This window comes from Triticum urartu, chromosome 6A (assembly GCF_056163025.1).
Source record: "Triticum urartu cultivar PI428250 chromosome 6A, HENAU_Tu73, whole genome shotgun sequence".
NCBI classification, from domain to species: domain Eukaryota; kingdom Viridiplantae; phylum Streptophyta; class Magnoliopsida; order Poales; family Poaceae; genus Triticum; species Triticum urartu.
This window is the reverse complement of record NC_141878.1, coordinates 595,405,951-595,426,040: the sequence shown is the minus strand read 5'-3', so window position 1 is coordinate 595,426,040 and position 20,090 is coordinate 595,405,951. Positions and strand designations below refer to the sequence as shown.

The 20,090-nt window shown below is 43.0% G+C and overlaps 1 protein-coding gene across 1 annotated transcript in view; it reads left to right on the top strand.

Moving 5' to 3' along the window:
* Positions 1–18,986, top strand: part of LOC147966940 (uncharacterized) — a 34,773-nt gene extending 15,787 nt beyond the window's left edge. The window contains exons 2-3 of the mRNA XM_087530984.1: positions 15,706–15,889; positions 16,583–18,986. Coding sequence (XP_087387110.1) covers positions 15,706–15,889; positions 16,583–17,257 — 859 coding nt within the window. The 3' untranslated portion in view covers positions 17,258–18,986. The remainder of the gene's footprint in view (positions 1–15,705; positions 15,890–16,582) is intronic.
* Positions 18,987–20,090: the final 1,104 nt, after the last annotated feature.

Here is a 20,090-nt window from a genome sequence, read left to right as displayed (position 1 = left end):
ATCTTTATCGGTCAGACCGCATAACAACATATGTTGTTCCCTTTGTCATCGGTATGTTACTTGTCCGAGATTCGATCATCGGTATCCAATACCTAGTTCAATCTCGTTACCGGCAAGTCTCTTTACTCGTTCCGTAATACATGATCTCGCAACTAACTCATTAGTTGTAATGCTTGCAAGGCTTATGTGATGTGTATTACCGAGAGGGCCCAGAGATACCTCTCCGACAATCGGAGTGACAAATCCTAATTTCGAAATACGCCAACCCAACATCTACCTTTGGAGACACCTGTAGAGCACCTTTATAATCACCCATTTACGTTGTGACGTTTGGTAGCACACAAAGTGTTCCTCCGGCAAACGGGAGTTGCATAATCTCATAGTCATAGGAACATGTATAAGTCATGAAGAAAGCAATAGCAACATACTAAACGATCGGGTGCTAAGCTAATGGAATGGATCATGTCAATCAGATCATTCACCTAATGATGTGATCCCATTCATCAAATAACAACTCTTTGTTCATGGTTAGGAAACATAACCATCTTTGATTAACGAGCTAGCCAAGTAGAGGCATACTAGTGACACTTTGTTTGTCTATGTATTCACACATGTATTATGTTTCCGGTTAATACAATTCTAGCATGAATAATATACATTTATCATGATATATGAGGAAATAAATAATAACTTTATTATTGCCTCTAGGGCATATTTCCTTCAGTCTCCCACTTGCACTAGAGTCAATAATCTAGATTACACAGTAATGATTCTAACACCCATGGAGCCTTGGTGCTGATCATGTTTTGCTCGTGGAAGATGCTTAGTCAACGGGTCTGCTACATTCAGATCCGTATGTATCTTGCAAATCTCTATGTCTCCCACCTGGACTAGATCCCGGATGGAATTGAAGCATCTCTTGATGTGCTTGGTTCTTTTGTGAAATCTGGATTCCTTTGCCAAGGCAATTGCACCAGTATTGTCACAAAAGATTTTCATTGGACCCGATGCACTAGGTATGACACCTAGATCGGATATGAACTCCTTCATCTAGACTCCTTCGTTTGCTGCTTCCGAAGCAGCTATGTACTCCGCTTCACATGTAGATCCCGCCACGACGCTTTGTTTAGAACTGCACCAACTGACAGCTCCACCGTTTAATGTAAATACGTATCCGGTTTGCGATTTAGAATCGTCCGGATCAGTGTCAAAGCTTGCATCAACGTAACCGTTTACAATGAGCTCTTTGTCACCTCCATATATGAGAAACATATCCTTAGTCCTTTTCAGGTACTTCAGGATGTTCTTGACCGCTGTCCAGTGATCCACTCCTGGATTACTTTGGTACCTCCCTGCTAAACTTATAGCAAGGCACACATCAGGTCTGGTACACAGCATTGTTAGGGAACGTAGTAATTTCAAAAAAATTCCTACGCACACGCAAGATCATGGTGATGCATAGCAACGAGAGGGGAGAGTGTTGTCTACGTACCAACGCAGACCGACTTCGGAAGCGATCACACAACGTAAAGGAAGTAGTCGTACGTCTTCCCGATCCGACCGATCCAAGCACCGTTACTCCGGCACCTCCGAGTTCTTAGCACACGTTCAGCTTGATGACGATCCCCGGGCTCCGATCCAGCAAAGCTTCGGGGAGGAGTTCCGTCAGCACGACGGCGTGGTGACGATCTTGATGTACTACCGATGCAGGGCTTCGCCTAAGCACTGCAACAATATGATCGAGGTGGAATTTGGTGGCAGGGGGCACCGCACACGGCTAAGGGACGATCACCAAGGATCAACTTGTGTGTAGAGAGGTTCCCCCTGCCTCCGTATATAAAGGAGCCAAGGGGGAGGGCTGGCCGGCCAAGGAGGAGGGCGCAGGAGGAGTCCTACTCCTATCGGGAGTAGGACTCCCCCCCCCCCAATCCTATTCCAACTAGGACTCCCAAGGGGGAAAGAGAGAGAGGGGGGCCGGCCACCTCTCCTAGTCCTAATAGGACTAGGGGAAGGGGGGGCGCGCGGCCACCTATGGGCTGCCCCTTTTCTCCTTTCCACTAAGGCCCATGAAGGCCCATATGGCTCCCGGGGGGTTCCGGTAACCTCCCGGTAATCCGGTAAAATCCCGATTTCACCCGGAATACCTCCGATGTCCAAATATAGGCTTCCAATATATCAATCTTTATGTCTCGGCCATTTCGAGACTCCTCGTCATGTCCGTGATCACATCCGGGACTCCGAACAAACTTCGGTACATCAAAATGCATAAACTCATAATAACTATCATCGTAACGTTAAGCGTGCGGACCCTACGGTTCGAGAACAATGTAGACATGACCGAGACACGTCTCCGGTCAATAACCAATAGCGGGACCTGGATGCCCATATTGGCCCCTACATATTCTACGAAGATCTTTATCGGTCAAACCGCATAACAACATACGTTGTTCCCTTTGTCATCGGTATGTTACTTGCTCGAGATTCGATCGTCGGTATCCCAATACCTAGTTCAATCTCGTTACTGGAAAGTCTCTTTACTCGTTCCGTAATACATCATCTCACAACTAACATATTAGTTGCGGTGCTTGCAAGGCTTATGTGATGTGCATTACCGAGAGGGCCCAGAGATACCTCTCCGACAATCGGAGTGACAAATCCTAATCTCGAAATACGCCAACCCAACATCTACCTTCGGAGACACCTGTAATGCTCCTTTATAATCACCGAGTTACGTTGTGACGTTTGGTAGCACCCAAAGTGTTCCTCCGGTAAACGGGAGTTGCATAATCTCATAGTCATAGGAACATGTATAAGTCATGAAGAAAGCAATAGCAACATACTAAACGATCGGGTGCTAAGCTAATGGAATGGGTCATGTCAATCAGATCATTCAACTAATGATGTGACCTCGTTAATCAAATAACAACTCTTTGTTCATGGTTAGGAAACATAACCATCTTTGATTAACGAGCTAGTCAAGTGGAGGCATACTAGTGACACTCTGTTTGTCTATCTATTCACACATGTATTATGTTTTCGGTTAATACAATTCTAGCATGAATAATAAACATTTATCATGATATAAGGAAATAAATAATAACTTTATTATTGCCTCTAGGGCATATTTCCTTCAGTCTCCCACTTGCACTAGAGTCAATAATCTAGTTCACATCGCCATGTGATTTAACAGCAATAGTTCACATCACCATGTGATTAACACCCATAGTTCACATCGATATGTGATCAACACCCAAAGGGTTTACTAGAGTCAGTAATCTAGTTCACATCACTATGTGATTAACACCCAAAGAGTACTAAGGTGTGATCATGTTTTGCTTGTGAGATAATTTTAGTCAACGGGTCTGTCACATTCAGATCCGTAAGTATTTTGCAAATTTCTATGTCAACAACGCTCTGCACGGAGCTACTCTAACTAATTGCTCCCACTTTCAATATGTATCTAGATTGAGACTTAGAGTCATCCAGATCAGTGTCAAAACTTGCATCGACGTAACCCTTTACGACGAACCTTTTGTCACCTCAGTAATCGAGAAACATATCCTTATTCCAGTAAGGATAATTTTGACTGCTGTCCATTGATCTACTCCTAGATCACTATTGTACTCCCTCTCTTAACACAGTGTATGGTATACAATAGATCTGGTACACAGCATGGCATACTTTATAGAACCTATGACTGAGGCATAGGGAATGACTTTCATTCTCTTTCTATCTTCTGCCGTGGTCGGGCTTTGAGTCTTACTCAACTTCACACCTTGTAATACAGGCAAGAACTCTTTCTTTGACTGCTCCATTTTGAACTACTTCAAAATCTTGTCAAGGTATGTACTCATTGAAAAAACTTATCAAGCGTCTTGATCTATCTCTATAGATCTTGGAGCTCAATATGTAAGCAGCTTCACCGAAGTCTTTCTTTGAAAAACTCCTTTCAAACACTCCTTTATGCTTTACAGAATAATTCTACATTATTTCCGATCAACAATATGTCATTCACATATACTTATCAGAAATGCTGTAGTGCTCCCACTCACTTTCTTGTGAATACAGGCTTCACCGCAAGTCTGTATAAAACTATATGCTTTGATCAACTCATCAAAGCGTATATTCCAACTCCGAGATGCTTGCACCAGTCCACAGATGGATCGCTGGAGCTTGCACATTTTGTTAGCACCTTTCGGATTGACAAAACCTTCTGGTTGCATCATATACAACTCTTCTTTAATAAATCCATTAAGGAATGCAGTTTTGCTTATCCGTTTGCCAGATTTCATAAAATGCGGCAATTACTAACATGATTCGGACAGACTCAAGCATAGATACGAGTGAGAAGCTCTCATCATAGTCAACACCTTGAACTTGTCGAAAACCTTTTGCGATAATTCTAGCTTTGTAGATAGTAACACTACTATCAGCGTCCGTCTTCCTCTTGAAGATCCATTTATTCTCAATTGCTCGCCGATCATCGGGCAAGTCAACCAAAGTCCAAACTTTGTTCTCATACATGGATCATATCTCAGATTTCATGGCCTCAAACCATTTTGCGGAATCTGGGTTCATCATCGCTTCCTCATAGTTCGCAAGTTCGTCATGGTCTAGTAACATGACTTCCAGAACAGGATTACCATACCACTCTGGTGCGGATCTCACTCTGGTTTACCTACGAGATTTGGTAGTAACTTGATCTGAAGTTACATGATCATCATCATTAGTTTCCTCACTAATTGGTGTAGTAGTCACAGGAACAGATTTCTGTGATGAACTACTTTCCAATAAGGGAGCAGGTACAGTTACCTCATCAAGTTCTACTGTCCTCCCACTCACTTCTTTCGAGAGAAACTCCTTCTCTAGAAAAACTCCGAATTTAGCAACAAAAGTCTTGCCTTCGGATTTGTGATAGAAGGTGTACCCAACAGTCTCCTTTGGGTATCCTATGAAGACATATTTCTCCGATTTGGGTTTGAGCTTATTAGGATGAAACTTTTTCATATAAGCATCATAACCCCAAACTTTAAGAAATGACAACTTTGGTTTCTTGCCAAACCACAGTTCAGATTGTGTCGTCTCAACGGACTTAGATGGTGCCCTATTTTACGTGAATGCAGTTGTCTCTAATGCATATCCCCAAAACGATAGTGGTAGATCGGTAAGAGACATCATAGATCGCACCATATCTAATAAAGTACGGTTATGACATTCGGACACACCATTATGCTGTGGTGTTCCAGGTGGCATGAGTTTGTGAAACTATTCCACATTGTTCTAATTGAAGACCAAACTCGTAACTCAAATATTTGTCTACGCGATCAGATCGTAGAAACTTTATTTTCTTGTCACGATGATTTTCCACTTCACTCTGAAATTCTTTGAACTTTTCAAATGTTTCAGACTTATGTTTCATCAAGTAGATATACCCATATCTGCTCAAATCATCTGTGAAGTTCAGAAAATAACGATACTTGCCGTGAGCCTTAACACTCATCGGACCGCATACATCAGTATGTATTATTTCCAATAAGTCAGTTGCTCGCTCCGGAGAACGGAGTCTTAGTCATCTTGCCCATGAGGCATGGTTCGCAAACATCAAGTGATTCATAATCAAGTGATTCCGAAAGCCCATCAGCCTGGAGTTTCTTCATGCGCTTTATACCAATATGACCTAAACGGCAGTGCCACAAATAAGTTGCACTATCATTATTAACTTTGCATCTTTTGGTTTCAATATTATGAATATGTGTATCACTACGATCGAGATCCAACGAACTTGTTTCATTGGGTGTATGACCATCGAAGGTTTTATTCATGGAAACAGAACAACAATTATTCTCTGACTTTAATGAATAACCGTATTGCAATAAACATGATCAAATCATATTCATGCTCAACGCAAACACCAAATAACACTTATTTAAGTTTAACACTAATCCCGAAAGTATAGGGGAGTGTGCGATGATGATCATATCAATCTTGGAACTACTTCCAACATTCATCGTCACTTCACCCTTAACTAGTCTCTGTTTATTCTGCAACTCCTGTTTCGAGTTACTACTCTTAGCAACTGAACCAATATCAAATACTGAGGGGTTGCTATAAACACTAGTAAATCACACATCAATAACATGTATATCAAATATACTTTTGTTCACTTTGCCATCCTTCTTATCCGCCAAATACTTGGGGCAGTTCCGCTTCCAGTGACCAGTCCCTTTGCAGTAGAAGCACTTAGTCTCGGGCTTAGGACCAGACTTGGGCTTGTTCACTTGAGCAGCAACTTGCTTGCCGTTCTTCTTGAAGTTCCCCTTCTTCCCTTTTGCCCTTTTCTTCAAACTAGTGGTTTTGTCAACCATCAACACTTGATGTTTTTCTTGATTTCTACCTTCGTCGATTTCAGCATCACGAAGAGCTTGGGAATCGTTTCCGTTATCCCTTGCATATCATAGTTCATCACGAAGTTCTACTAACTTGGTGATGGTGACTAGAGAATTCTGTCAATCACTATCTTATCTGGAAGATTAACTTCCACTTGATTCAAGCGATTGTAGTACCCAAACAATCTGAGCACATGCTCACTAGTTGAGCGATTCTCCTCCATCTTTTAGCTATAGAACTTGTTGGAGACTTCATATCTCTCAACTCGGGTATTTGCTTGAAATATTAACTTCAACTCCTGGAACATCTCATATGGTCCATGACGTTCAAAACGTCTTTGAAGTCCCGATTCTAAGCCATTAAGCATACTGCACTAAACTATCAAGTAGTCATCATATTGAGCTAGCCAAACGTTCATAACGTCTGCATCTGCTCCTGCAATAGGTCTGTCACCTAGCGGTGCATCAAGGACATAATTTTTCTGTGCAGCAATGAGGATAAACCTCAGATCACGGATCCAATCCGTATCATTGCTACTAACATCTTTCAACACAATTTTCTCTAGGAACATATCAAAATAAACATATGAAAGCAACAACGCGAGCTATTGATCTACAACATAGATATGCTAATACTACCAGGACTAAGTTCATGATAAATTAAAGTTCAATTAATCATATTACTTAAGAACTCCCACTTAGATAGACATCCCTCTAATCCTCTAAGTGATTACGTGATCCAAATCAACTAAACCATGTCCGATCATCACGTGAGATGGCGTAGTTTCATCGGTGAACATCATTATGTTGATCATATCTGCTATATGATTCACGCTCGACCTTTCGGTCTCCGTGTTCCGAGGCCATATCTGTATATGCTTGGCTCGTCAAGTATAACCTGAGTATTCCGCGTGTGCAACTGTTTTGCACCCATTGTAGATGGACGTAGAGCTTATCACACCCGATCATCACGTGGTGTCTGGGCACGACGAACTTTGGCAACGGTGCATACTCAGGGAGAACACTTCTTGATAATTTTAGTGAGAGATCATCTTATAATGCTACCATCAATCAAAGCAAGATAAGATGCATAAAAAGGATAAACATCACATGCAATCAATATAAGTGATATGATATGGCCATCATCATCTTGTGCTTGTGATCTCCATATCCGAAGCACCGTCATGATCGCCATCGTCACCGGCGCGACACCTTGATCTCCATCGTAGCATCGTTGTCGTTTCGCCAATCTTATGCTTCCACGACTATCACTACCGCTTAGTAATAAAGTAAAGCATTACATCACGATTGCATTGCATACAATAAAGCGACAACCATATGGCTCCTGCCAGTTGCCGATAACTCGGTTACAAAACATGATCATCTCATACAATAAAATTCAGCATCATGCCTTGACCATATCACATCACAACATGCCCTGCAAAAACAAGTTAGACGTCCTCTACTTTGTTGTTGCAAGTTTTACGTGGCTGCTACGGGCTTAAGCAAGAACTCATCTCACCTACGCATCAAAACCACAACGATAGTTTGTCAAATAGACTCCGTTTTAACCTTCTCAAGGACCGGGCGTAGTCACACTCGGTTCAACTAAAGTTGGAGAGATAGTCGCCCACAAGCCATCTATGTGCAAAGCACGTCGAGGGAACCGGTCTCGCGTAAGCGTACGCGTAAGGTTGGTCTGGGTCATCTCGTCCAACAATACCGCCGAACCAAAGTATGACATGCTGGTAGGCAGTATGACTTGTATCGCCCACAACTCACTTGTGTTCTACTCGTGCATATAACATCTAACCATAAAACCAAGGCTCGGATGCCACTGTTAGGGCACGTAGTAATTTCAAAAAATTTCCTACGCACACGCAAGATCATGGTGATGCATAGCAACGAGAGGGGAGAGTGTTGTCTACGTACCAACGCAGACCGACTGCGGAAGCGATCACACAACGTAGAGGAAGTAGTCGTACGTCTTCCCGATCCGACCGATCCAAGCACCGTTACTCCGGCACCTCCGAGTTCTTAGCACACTTCAGCTCGATGACGATCCCCGGGCTCCGATCCAGCAAAGCTTCGGGGAGGAGTTCCGTCAGCACACGGCGTGGTGACGATCTTGATGTACTACCGATGCAGGGCTTCGCCTAAGCACTGCAACAATATGATCGAGGTGGAATTTGGTGGCAGGGGGCACCGCACACGGCTAAGGGACGATCACCAAGGATCAACTTGTGTGTAGAGAGGTGCCCCCTGCCTCCGTATATAAAGGAGCCAAGGGGGAGGGCTGGCCGGCCAAGGAGGAGGGCGCAGGAGGAGTCCTACTCCTACCGGGAGTAGGACTCCCCCCCCCCCAATCCTATTCCAACTAGGACTCCCAAGGGGGAAAGAGAGAGAGGGGGGCCGGCCACCTCTCCAAGTCCTAATAGGACTAGGGGAAGGGGGGCGCGCGGCCACCTATGGGCTGCCCCTTTTCTCCTTTCCACTAAGGCCCATGAAGGCCCATATGGCTCCCGGGGGGTTCCGGTAACCTCCCGGTAATCCGGTAAAATCCCGATTTCACACGGAATACCTCCAATGTCCAAATATAGGCTTCCAATATATCAATCTTTATGTCTCGGCCATTTCGAGACTCCTCGTCATGTCCGTGATCACATCCGGGACTCCGAACAAACTTCGGTACATCAAAATGCATAAACTCATAATAACTGTCATCGTAACGTTAAGCGTGCGGACCCTACGGTTCGAGAACAATGTAGACATGACCGAGACACGTCTCCGGTCAATAACCAATAGCGGGACCTGGATGCCCATATTGGCTCCTACATATTCTACGAAGATCTTTATCAGTCAGACCGCATAACAACATACGTTGTTCCCTTTGTCATCGGTATGTTACTTGCCCGAGATTCGATCGTCGGTATCCCAATACCTAGTTCAATCTCGTTACCGGCAAGTCTCTTTACTCGTTTCGTAATACATCATCTCACAACTAACATATTAGTTGCAGTGCTTGCAAGGCTTATGTGATGTGCATTACCGAGAGGGCCCAGAGATACCTCTCCGACAATCGGAGTGACAAATCCTAATCTCGAAATACGCCAACCCAACATCTACCTTCGGAGACACCTGTAATGCTCCTTTATAATCACCCAGTTACGTTGTGACGTTTGGTAGCACCCAAAGTGTTCCTCCGGTAAACGGGAGTTGCATAATCTCATAGTCATAGGAACATGTATAAGTCATGAAGAAAGCAATAGCAACATACTAAACGATCGGGTGCTAAGCTAATGGAATGGGTCATGTCAATCAGATCATTCAACTAATGATGTGACCTCGTTAATCAAATGACAACTCTTTGTTCATGGTTAGGAAACATAACCATCTTTGATTAACGAGCTAGTCAAGTAGAGGCATACTAGTGACACTCTGTTTGTCTATCAATTCACACATGTATTATGTTTTCGGTTAATACAATTCTAGCATGAATAATAAACATTTATCATGATATAAGGAAATAAATAATAACTTTATTATTGCCTCTAGGGCATATTTCCTTCAAGCATTGCATACATGATAGAGCCTATGGCTGAAGCATAGGGAACATCTTTCATTTTCTCTCTATCTTCTGCAGTGGTCGGGCATTGAGTCTGACTCAACTTCACACCATGTAACACAGGCAAGAACCCTTTCTTTGCTTGATCCATTTTGAACTTCTTCAAAATCTTGTCAAGGTATGTGCTTTGTGAAAGTCCAATTAAGCGTCTTGATCTATCTCTATAGATCTTTATGCCTAATATGTAAGCAGCTTCACCGAGGTCTTTCATTGAAAAACTCTTATTCAAATATCCCTTTATGCTATTCAGAAATTCTATATCATTTCCAATCAGTAATATGTCATCCACATATAATATCAGAAATGCTACAGAGCTCCCACTCACTTTCTTGTAAATACATGCTTCTCCGAAAGTCTGTATAAAACCAAATGCTTTGATCACACTATCAAAGCGTTTATTCCAACTCCGAGAGGCTTGCACCAGTCCATAAATGGATCGCTGGAGCTTGCACACTTTGTTAGCTCCCTTTGGATCGACAAAACCTTCTGGTTGCATCATATACAACTCTTCTTCCAGAAATCCATTCAGGAATACAGTTTTGACATCCATTTGCCAAATTTCATAATCATAAAATGCAGCAATTGCTAACATGATTCGGACAGACTTAAGCATCGCTACGGGTGAGAAGGTCTCATCGTAGTCAACCCCTTGAACTTGTCGAAAACCTTTTGCGACAAGTCGAGCTTTGTAGACAGTAATATTACCGTCAGCGCCAGTCTTCTTCTTGAAGATCCATTTATTCTCAATTGCTTGCCGATCATCGGGCAAGTCAACCAAAGTCCATACTTTGTTCTCATACATGGATCCCATCTTAGATTTCATGGCTTCAAGCCATTTTGCGGAATCTGGGCTTACCATCGCTTCTTCATAGTTCGTAGGTTCATCATGATCTAGCAGCATGATTTCCAGAACAGGATTACCGTACCACTCTGGCGCGGTTCTCACTCTGGTTGATCTACGAGGTTCAGTAGTATCTTATCCTGAAGTTTCATGATCATTATCATTAGCTTCCTCACTAATTGGTGTAGGTGTCGCAAAAACAGTTTTCTGTGATGTACTACTTTCCAATAAGGGAGCAGGTACAGTTACCTCATCAAGTTCTACTTTCCTCCCACTCACATCTTTCGAGAGAAACTCCTTCTCCAGAAAGTTTCTGAATTTAGCAACAAAAGTCTTGCCTTCGGATCTGTGATAGAAGGTGTATCCAATAGTTTCCTTTGGATATCCTATGAAGACACATTTCTCCGATTTGGGTTCGAGCTTATCAGGTTGAAGCTTTTTCACATAAGCATCGCAGCCCCAAACTTTCAGAAACGACAACTTTGGTTTCTTGCCAAACCATAGTTCATAAGGCGTTGTCTCAACGGATTTCGATGGTGCCCTATTCAACGTGAATGCGGCCGTCTCTAAAGCATAACCCCAAAACGATAGCGGTAAATCAGTAAGAGACATCATAGATCGCACCATATCTAGTAAAGTATGATTACGACATTCGGACACACCATTATGCTGTGGTGTTCCAGGTGGCGTGAGTTGCGAAACTATTCCGCATTGCTTCAAATGTACACCAAACTCGTAACTCAAATATTCTCCTCCACGATCAGATCGTAGAAACTTTATTTTCTTGTTACGATGATTTTCAACTTCACTCTGAAATTCTTTGAACTTTTCAAATGTTTCAGACTTATGTTTCATTAAGTAGATATACCCATATCTACTTAAGTCATCTGTGAAGGTGAGAAAATAACGATATCCGCCACGAGCCTCAATATTCATTGGACCACATACATCTGTATGTATGATTTCCAATAAATCTGTTGCTCTCTCCATTGTACCGGAGAACGGTGTTTTAGTCATCTTGCCCATGAGGCACGGTTCGCAAGTACCAAGTGATTCATAATCAAGTGGCTCCAAAAGTCCATCAGTATGGAGTTTCTTCATGCGCTTTACACCGATATGACCTAAACGGCAGTGCCACAAATAAGTTGCACCATCATTATCAACTCTGCATCTTTTGGCTTCAACATTATGAATATGTGTATCACTACTATCGAGATTTAATAAGAATAGACCACTCTTCAAGGGTGCATGACCATAAAAGATATTACTCATATAAATAGAACAACCATTATTCTCTGATTTAAATGAATAACCGTCTCGCATTAAACAAGATCCAGATATAATGTTCATGCTCAATGCTGGCACCAAATAACAATTATTTAGGTCTAATACTAATCCCGAAGGTAGATGTAGAGGTAGCGTGCCGACCGCGATCACATCGACTTTGGAACCGTTTCCCACGCGCATCGTCACCTCGTCCTTAGCCAATCTTCGCTTAATCCGTAGTCCCTGTTTCGAGTTGCAAATATTAGCAACAGAACAAGTATCAAATACCCAGGTGCTACTGCGAGCATTAGTAAGGTACACATCAATAACATGTATATCACATATACCTTTGTTCACCTTGCCATCCTTCTTATCCGCCAAATACTTGGGGCAGTTCCGCTTCCAGTGACCAGTCTGCTTGCAGTAGAAGCACTCAGTTTCAGGCTTAGGTCCAGACTTGGGTTTCTTCTCTTGAGCAGCAACTTGCTTGCCGTTCTTCTTGAAGTTCCCCTTCTTCCCTTTGCCCTTTTTCTTGAAACTAGTGGTCTTGTTGACCATCAACACTTGATGCTCCTTTTTGATTTCTACCTCCGCAGCTTTCAGCATTGCAAAGAGCTCGGGAATAGTCTTATTCATCCCTTGCATATTATAGTTCATCACGAAGCTCTTGTAGCTTGGTGGCAGTGATTGGAGAATTCTGTCAATGACGCAATCATCTGGGAGATTAACTCCCATCTGAATCAAGTGATTATTATACCCAGACATTTTGAGTATATGCTCACTGACAGAACTGTTCTCCTCCATCTTGCAGCTATAGAACTTATTGGAGACTTGATATCTCTCAATCCGGGCATTTGCTTGAAATATTAACTTCAACTCCTGGAACATCTCATATGCTCCATGACGTTCAAAACGTCGTTGAAGTCCCGATTCTAAGCCGTAAAGCATGGCACACTGAACTATCGAGTACTATCAGCTTTGCTCTGCCAGACATTCATAACATCTGGTGTTGCTCCAGCAGTAGGCCTGGCACCCAGCGGTGCTTCCAGGACGTAATTCTTCTGTGCAGCAATGAGGATAATCCTCAAGTTACGGACCCAGTCCGTGTAATTGCTACCATCATCTTTCAACTTTGCTTTCTCAAGGAACGCATTAAAATTCAACGGAACAACAGCACGGGCCATCTATCTACAATCAAACATACATAAGCAAGATATTATCAGGTACTAAGTTCATGATAAATTTAAGTTCAATTAATCAAATTACTTAAAGAACACCCACTTAGATAGACATCCCTCTAATCCTCTAAGTGATCACGTGATCCAAATCAACTAAACCATGTCCGATCATCACGTGAGATGAAGTAGTTTCATTGGTGAACATCGCTATGTTGATCATATCTACTATATGATTCACGCTCGACCTTTCGGTCTCCGTGTTCCGAGGCCATATCTGCATATGCTTGGCTCGTCAAGTATAACCTGAGTATTCTGCGTGTGCAACTGTTTTGCACCCGTTGTATTTGAACGTAGAGCCTATCACATCCGATCATCATGTGGTGTCTGGGCACGACGAACTTTGGCAACGGTGCATACTCAGGGAGAACACTTCTTGATAATTTTAGTGAGAGATCATCTTATAATGCTACCATCAATCAAAGCAAGATAAGATGCATAAAAGATAAACATCACATGCAATCAATATAAGTGATATGATATGGCCATCATCATCTTGTGCATGTGATCTCCATCTCCGAAGCACCGTCATGATCACCATCGTCACCGGCGCGACACCTTGATCTCCATCGTAGCATCGTTGTCATCTCGCCAATCTTATGCTTCCACAACTATCGCTACCGCTTAGTGATAAAGTAAAGCATTACAGCGCGATTGCATTGCATACAATAAAGCGACAACCATATGGCTCCTGCCAGTTGCCGATAACTTGGTTACAAAACATGATCATCTCATACAATAAAATTCAGTATCATGTCTTGACCATATCACATCACAACATGCCCTGCAAAAACAAGTTAGACGTCCTCTACTTTGTTGTTGCAAGTTTTACGTGGCTGCTACGGGCTTAAGCAAGAACCAATCTTACCTACGCATCAAAACCACAACGATAGTTTGTCAAGTTGGTGCTGTTTTAACCTTCGCAAGGACTGGGCATAGCCACACTCAGTTCAACTAAAGTTGGAGAAACTGTCACCCGCAAGCCACCTATGTGCAAAGCACGTCGGGAGAACCGGTCTCGCGTAAGCGTACGCGTAATGTCGGTCCGGGCCGCTTCGTCCAACAATACCGCCGAACCAAAGTATGACATGCTGGTAAGCAGTATGACTTATATCGCCCACAACTCACTTGTGTTCTACTCGTGCATATAACATCAACACATAAAACCTAGGCTTGGATGCCACTGTTGGGGAACGTAGTAATTTCAAAAAATTTCCTACGCACACGCAAGACCATGGTGATGCATAGCAACGAGAGGGGAGAGTGTTGTCTACGTACCCTCGTAGACCGAAGCGGAAGCGTTGACGCAACATAGAGGAAGTAGTCGTACGTCTTCCCGATCCGACCGATCCAAGCACCGTTACTCCGGCACCTCCGAGTTCTTAGCACACGTACAGCTCGATGACGCTCCCCGGACTCCGATCCAGCAAAGCTTCGGGGATGAGTTCTGTCAGCACGATGGCGTGGTGATGATCTTGATGTTCTGCCGTCGCAGGGCTTCGCCTAAGCACTGCTACAATATGACCGAGGTGGAATATGGTGGAGGGGGGCACCGCACACGGCTAAGGAACGATCACGATGATCAACTTCTGTGTCCTAGGGTGCCCCCCTGCCTCCGTATATAAAGGATCCAAGGGGGGGTGCGGCCGGCCCTAGAGGAGGCGTGCAGGAGGAGTCCTACTCCTACCGGGAGTAGGACTCCCCTCCCTTTCCTTGTCCAAGTAGGAGAGGTGGAAGAAGAGAAGGAAAAAGGGGGGGCGCCGCCCCTCCTCCTTGTCCAATTCGAACTAGGGGGAGAGGGGGCGCGCGGCCTGCCCTGGCAGCCCCTTCCTCTTCTCCACTTTAGGCCCATGAGGCCCATTAACCCCCCCGGGGGGTTCCGGTAACCCCCCGGTGCTCCGGTTTTATCCGAAACTTCCCCGGAACGCTTCCGGTGTCCGAATATAGTCATCCAATATATCAATCTTTATGTCTCGACCATTTCGAGACTCCTCGTCATGTCCGTGATCACATCCGGGACTCCGAACTAACTTTGGTACATCAAAATGCATAAACTCATAATAACTGTCATCGTAACGTTAAGCGTGTGGAGCCTACGGTTCGAGAACAATGCAGACATGACTGAGACAAATCTCCGGTCAATAACCAATAGCGGGACCTGGATGCCCATATTGGCTCCTACATATTCTACGAAGATCTTTTATTGGTCAGACCGCATAACAACATACGTTGTTCCCTTTGTCATCGGTATGTTACTTGCCCGAGATTCGATCGTCGGTATCCAATACCTAGTTCAATCTCGTTACCGGCAAGTCTCTTTACTCGTTCTGTAATATGGTATCCAATACCTAGTTCAATCTACGCCGAGCCCCTCGATTCCCTGCAGATCTACTCCATCAAAGTAGCGGAGATCAGAGGGGGCCTGCGTTGGCCCATCCATGTCTATGGTATGATCGCCGCGCGCGACATCGTCGACAGAAACCGCAACATCATCTTCGACCGCTCCAGGGATGACTGCCAAACACTCACCAAAGAGGTTTTCTTCGTTACCTCCTCTGCCATTCATTGTTGCCAGATGGTGATTTCTCTGCTCTGCTCTGCTCTTTGTCTAAGGAGCTTGATGTTGGTATTATCTCAATGCGTTTCAAATGCTAAAAGGATGGTACGCACAGCTAGAAGAATGATGTTGGTTCCTTGAACTGAAAAACATCTGAAATGTTTATAACCCGATCCATTTTAATCTGTGTGCACCTTAAAAACCGTTGTCTGCTCACCCAGAATTAACCCACATCTCAATGTTGTCCAGTGTGATGAACTTAATTATCTTATTGGACCATTCTTTTCAGGTTATCAATTCAATCTCTTCCAAAGTTGTTTGCTCCCAGTCTTGCACTACTCTGCGCAGTAGTGTCTGTGTGCACTAGCAAGCGCATTTGTTCTTCGTAGCATTCAAGTGTGTGCTGCTTGCTGGCTTGACTCAGATTATGGGCACTTAATAATTTGTGTGTAACTTAGTTCTGCGGTTGCCACCTCAGAGACTAACAGTTCAACTTATTTATGATGAAGTTCCACTTGTTTACTGAATCATATAGTGTATCTTTTGTTTTCTGCTAAATCACTGTGCAATTTGTCTCCTTTTCTTGGCCACACATAGAATTTGTTCTATTCCAATCTTATTAGGACTGAATGAAACACTGTCGATTTGCTTACTTAGTGGTGTTGGATGCAGGATTCGTGCTTGGTGATGACAGGTCCTACCCGTCCCATTGTTATGTTGGGTGCCGCGAACTTTGAGATTACGCTAAAAGTGAAGGAAGGCAGCACGGAGTCTAGGGATAAAGTTTTAAGCTTCTTGGCTGTTCCTCATGACACTGTTAACTGTTTGGAGCTTTCCTGCGCAACAGATAGGAAATACATCAGCAAGCTTAGCACACTGGAGTTTACAATGAGTCAAATTGCTCGCTCCGTGGAGGCGACAATCAGCGTGCAAATGGTCGATGGGTCGTCATGGCCACACGGTGTCCGAGGTGAATTTTCCGCCTGTACCACCAGTATGGCCGACAGGAAAGTAGTTTTACTCGATTCTAGAAGCGAGAAGGATGTGGAGGTTGGTGCAGATGGCATGATCCAACTATCTAGGCGTGTCGCTTCCGTTGAATTCACCGGAGAGCTGAAGGTTTGTGTGGATGCATGGTGGCAAGGCGAGATGAAACCCAAGAAAGCCTGGAAGGTTTTCAAGCCCAAGAAAGCTGGTAGGAACTATGGCACGTTCAATCTTGTCGGCATGTGTAAGATGAAAGTCACCGTTGCCTGGTCGCTTCTTTCCTACTATCCGGTTAACCGCCCCAATAGTCCTTACGGTTCACTGGCTTTACTCAGGGAGGCAGAAGGACGTACTGTTTAGTAGTGTTAGAGTTACGATATACTTCTGGTGCACCTTGTTCAGGCGTTGCATGAACACATGAAGTTTAGATTGTACTAGTAATCATGTATTGTAGTTTCATTTCGAATCCCATGGCCAACTTTGTGTGGATGCAAAGCAGCGCTATGGGTTGAGTTGCTTTGGTGGTGCCAAGTTATCCGTCGTTTTCATGGACAAGTATGGTGCCAAAATGGTCGTTTATTCTCCTGACTTTGCTTGCTTGCCTACTTGCAGTAAATTAAGTAGGATCATCATTAAGCCCTATGGTGATCGATCGCACAAGGCGAAATTAATCTGGTTTAAATTTCAACCTCTTAGCTATGTGGTTGCTAATATATGATCCTGAGGTGGGACTTGCTGAAAAAATGTTGATGCCCAATCTGATCATATGCAGGCTCCCATCCAGGGGAATGTTGCTCCTAACCCTATTTGTGATACTCCTATGTCTGTCCAGAACATTATTGCCCTGAGATCCTTAAATATATTGAAGATTCTGCATCTGAAACTAATGAGAATGAGGTGTTGCCGGAAGATGATATGGATGCTTTTGAGGAACCTGTTATAGATGCAATGAAGTAGATGGCTATTGAGAAAACTACTCAACCTATTGTTGAGATGATGCAAATTCCAAAATAGCGACTGGGCAGAGTTTGAACAAAAGGAAAACCCTTAGCTTTCCAGAGTAGATGGGATCATGTTGTTGTGCAGAAACCAAATACCAGAAACCATGGGAGACCGAATATCATGGACAAAACGGCTGCTTACAAAATGAAGAAGAATCTGGAGGTCCCCGCAACTTTCATAAGTCCTTTACTGAGCTACCATGTTCTACTTTGGATAATCATCCTTCTGCTGTTGACCTTGTTATTGGTGGTAATTGCTCTGAAAAAAACTGAAATTATTCAAAACATGTTTGATATAGAAAATCAACAATGTTTGTATTTTGCTACTCAAAATCCTGAAATATCTTTACCTGATGTTCTTGATGATGCTTTTTGCACTCATAGTGGAGTTTGTACTCCTCATATTGGCATTTCTTCTTGCTATGGACTAGGGAGCACTGCCGGTTCCATGGTTGAGTTGAGTTAGATAATGTGACTAGAACTCGCTCTTGTGGTCTAACACACCTCTTTAAGATATCATGATAGGTGTTTTTGCGAATATTCGTGGTCTGGGCTTAATTAGCAAGCATAAACCTGATTTTATTGGTTGTCAAGAAACCAAGAGTCGAAAGCATTTCTGGTTCTTTTTTAAAAACTGGCTCTGGTGATGTTTTTCACCCTTGGCACTTGTTGCCTATTATTAATACTTCTGGAGGTACCCTTGTTGGATTGAATGAGGATCTTTTTGATATGATTGGTTCTATTCGTAAGACTTATTGATTAATTGTTACAATGAAGAGTAAGTCTGATGGTTTTTGCTGGCATCAGGTGGTGGTTTATGGTACAGCTTATATGTTGTGGATAAAGTTGATTTTATTATTGAGTTGCATGAGGCAATGGGCATGTTATATCATATCCTATTCTTTTTCCAGGGTACATATCAGCATAACCATCATAATGCCCCCACATCTCTTCATAGAAAAATTGCCTTGCATTCCTAGCTTGCTGTTTTGGAGCCTCCTTTGCCACTGTAATACTCTCCGTCGGAATATTTTCAACAGTAGTCAACGGGAATAGCGAAGAGAAAGAGTCATTGCAAGTTGCTCTATCCAAACGAACCTGAACATTGTCTTCTCTGTCTCTGTTATTGTCCCAAGTATAAGCATAACCAGAGTACCCCAAGTCAAGAAGGCCACACTCCGTAAAACAATCCCTGAATTCCTCCATTTGTGACCAACCTCTTTCGTTTTCCCCCTTATGTTCTTCTTGCCAAAAAGCCTCATTAAAATCTCCTGCACACAACCACGGGAAGTCATCTTGGATTCTTAGGTAGCAAATAGCGTCCCAAGTCTTCCTTTGCAGCTCCGTCCGAGGTTCGCCGTAGATTTCAATGAATCTCCAAGGGCCCTCCTCACTAGATATAACAGCATCCATGAAATATTGACACCACTAGAACATGAAGACGCGCGTCGCCGCGCCCGCCAGTGTTGATGCAGTGAAGTGATGAAAGGTACTTTGATGATTATGCTTTTTTACTTTTCAATATAAACAATTAAAAGATGTTCTATAAACAAATATAACATTCAGACAAATGCATAACATGACAAAAGATGAGCAAATAAATAGTGATTCATTTAATCTGTTTAGCATATCCCATACAATTAGCAGGTAGAAATTATTTACATGAATATGCAAAATTAACGCTGAGGACGTCAACCACTTTTCTTTTCATTTGAAAAAATACTTCTACCTTATTATATATTCAAAACTGACCGACGGTCAAGAAAACCAACCACTGAAAAAAAATTTCCTCACTAAATAGATAAGCTTTAACAGAAAAGAACAAATCAAAGGCCTAAGGTGGTTGGAACAACCAAGCATGTAAGAGATAACCGAGCGGCAAAAAGGCTCAATTTCTCTATTATAGGGAGGAAGATTACATAGATGGTAACTTCGTAAAAAAAGCTAGAACTATAAATATAAGCTAAATAGTGAAGTGCATTATAGCTCCCAAATCTCTTTTTTTCTTTGACATGTTACAAATAGTTAAGGAGTAGCAAGTGGGAAAATATCGAGAAAACGAAAGTTACATAAAGCTGGACCGTATTTAAAACATCACTTCTTTCCTGGACACAAACATCGTATATATAAAATCCACCATAATTAGCTAAAGTTCTTCAGAGTGATCGAAAAACCTGCTATCTGGAGCAAAT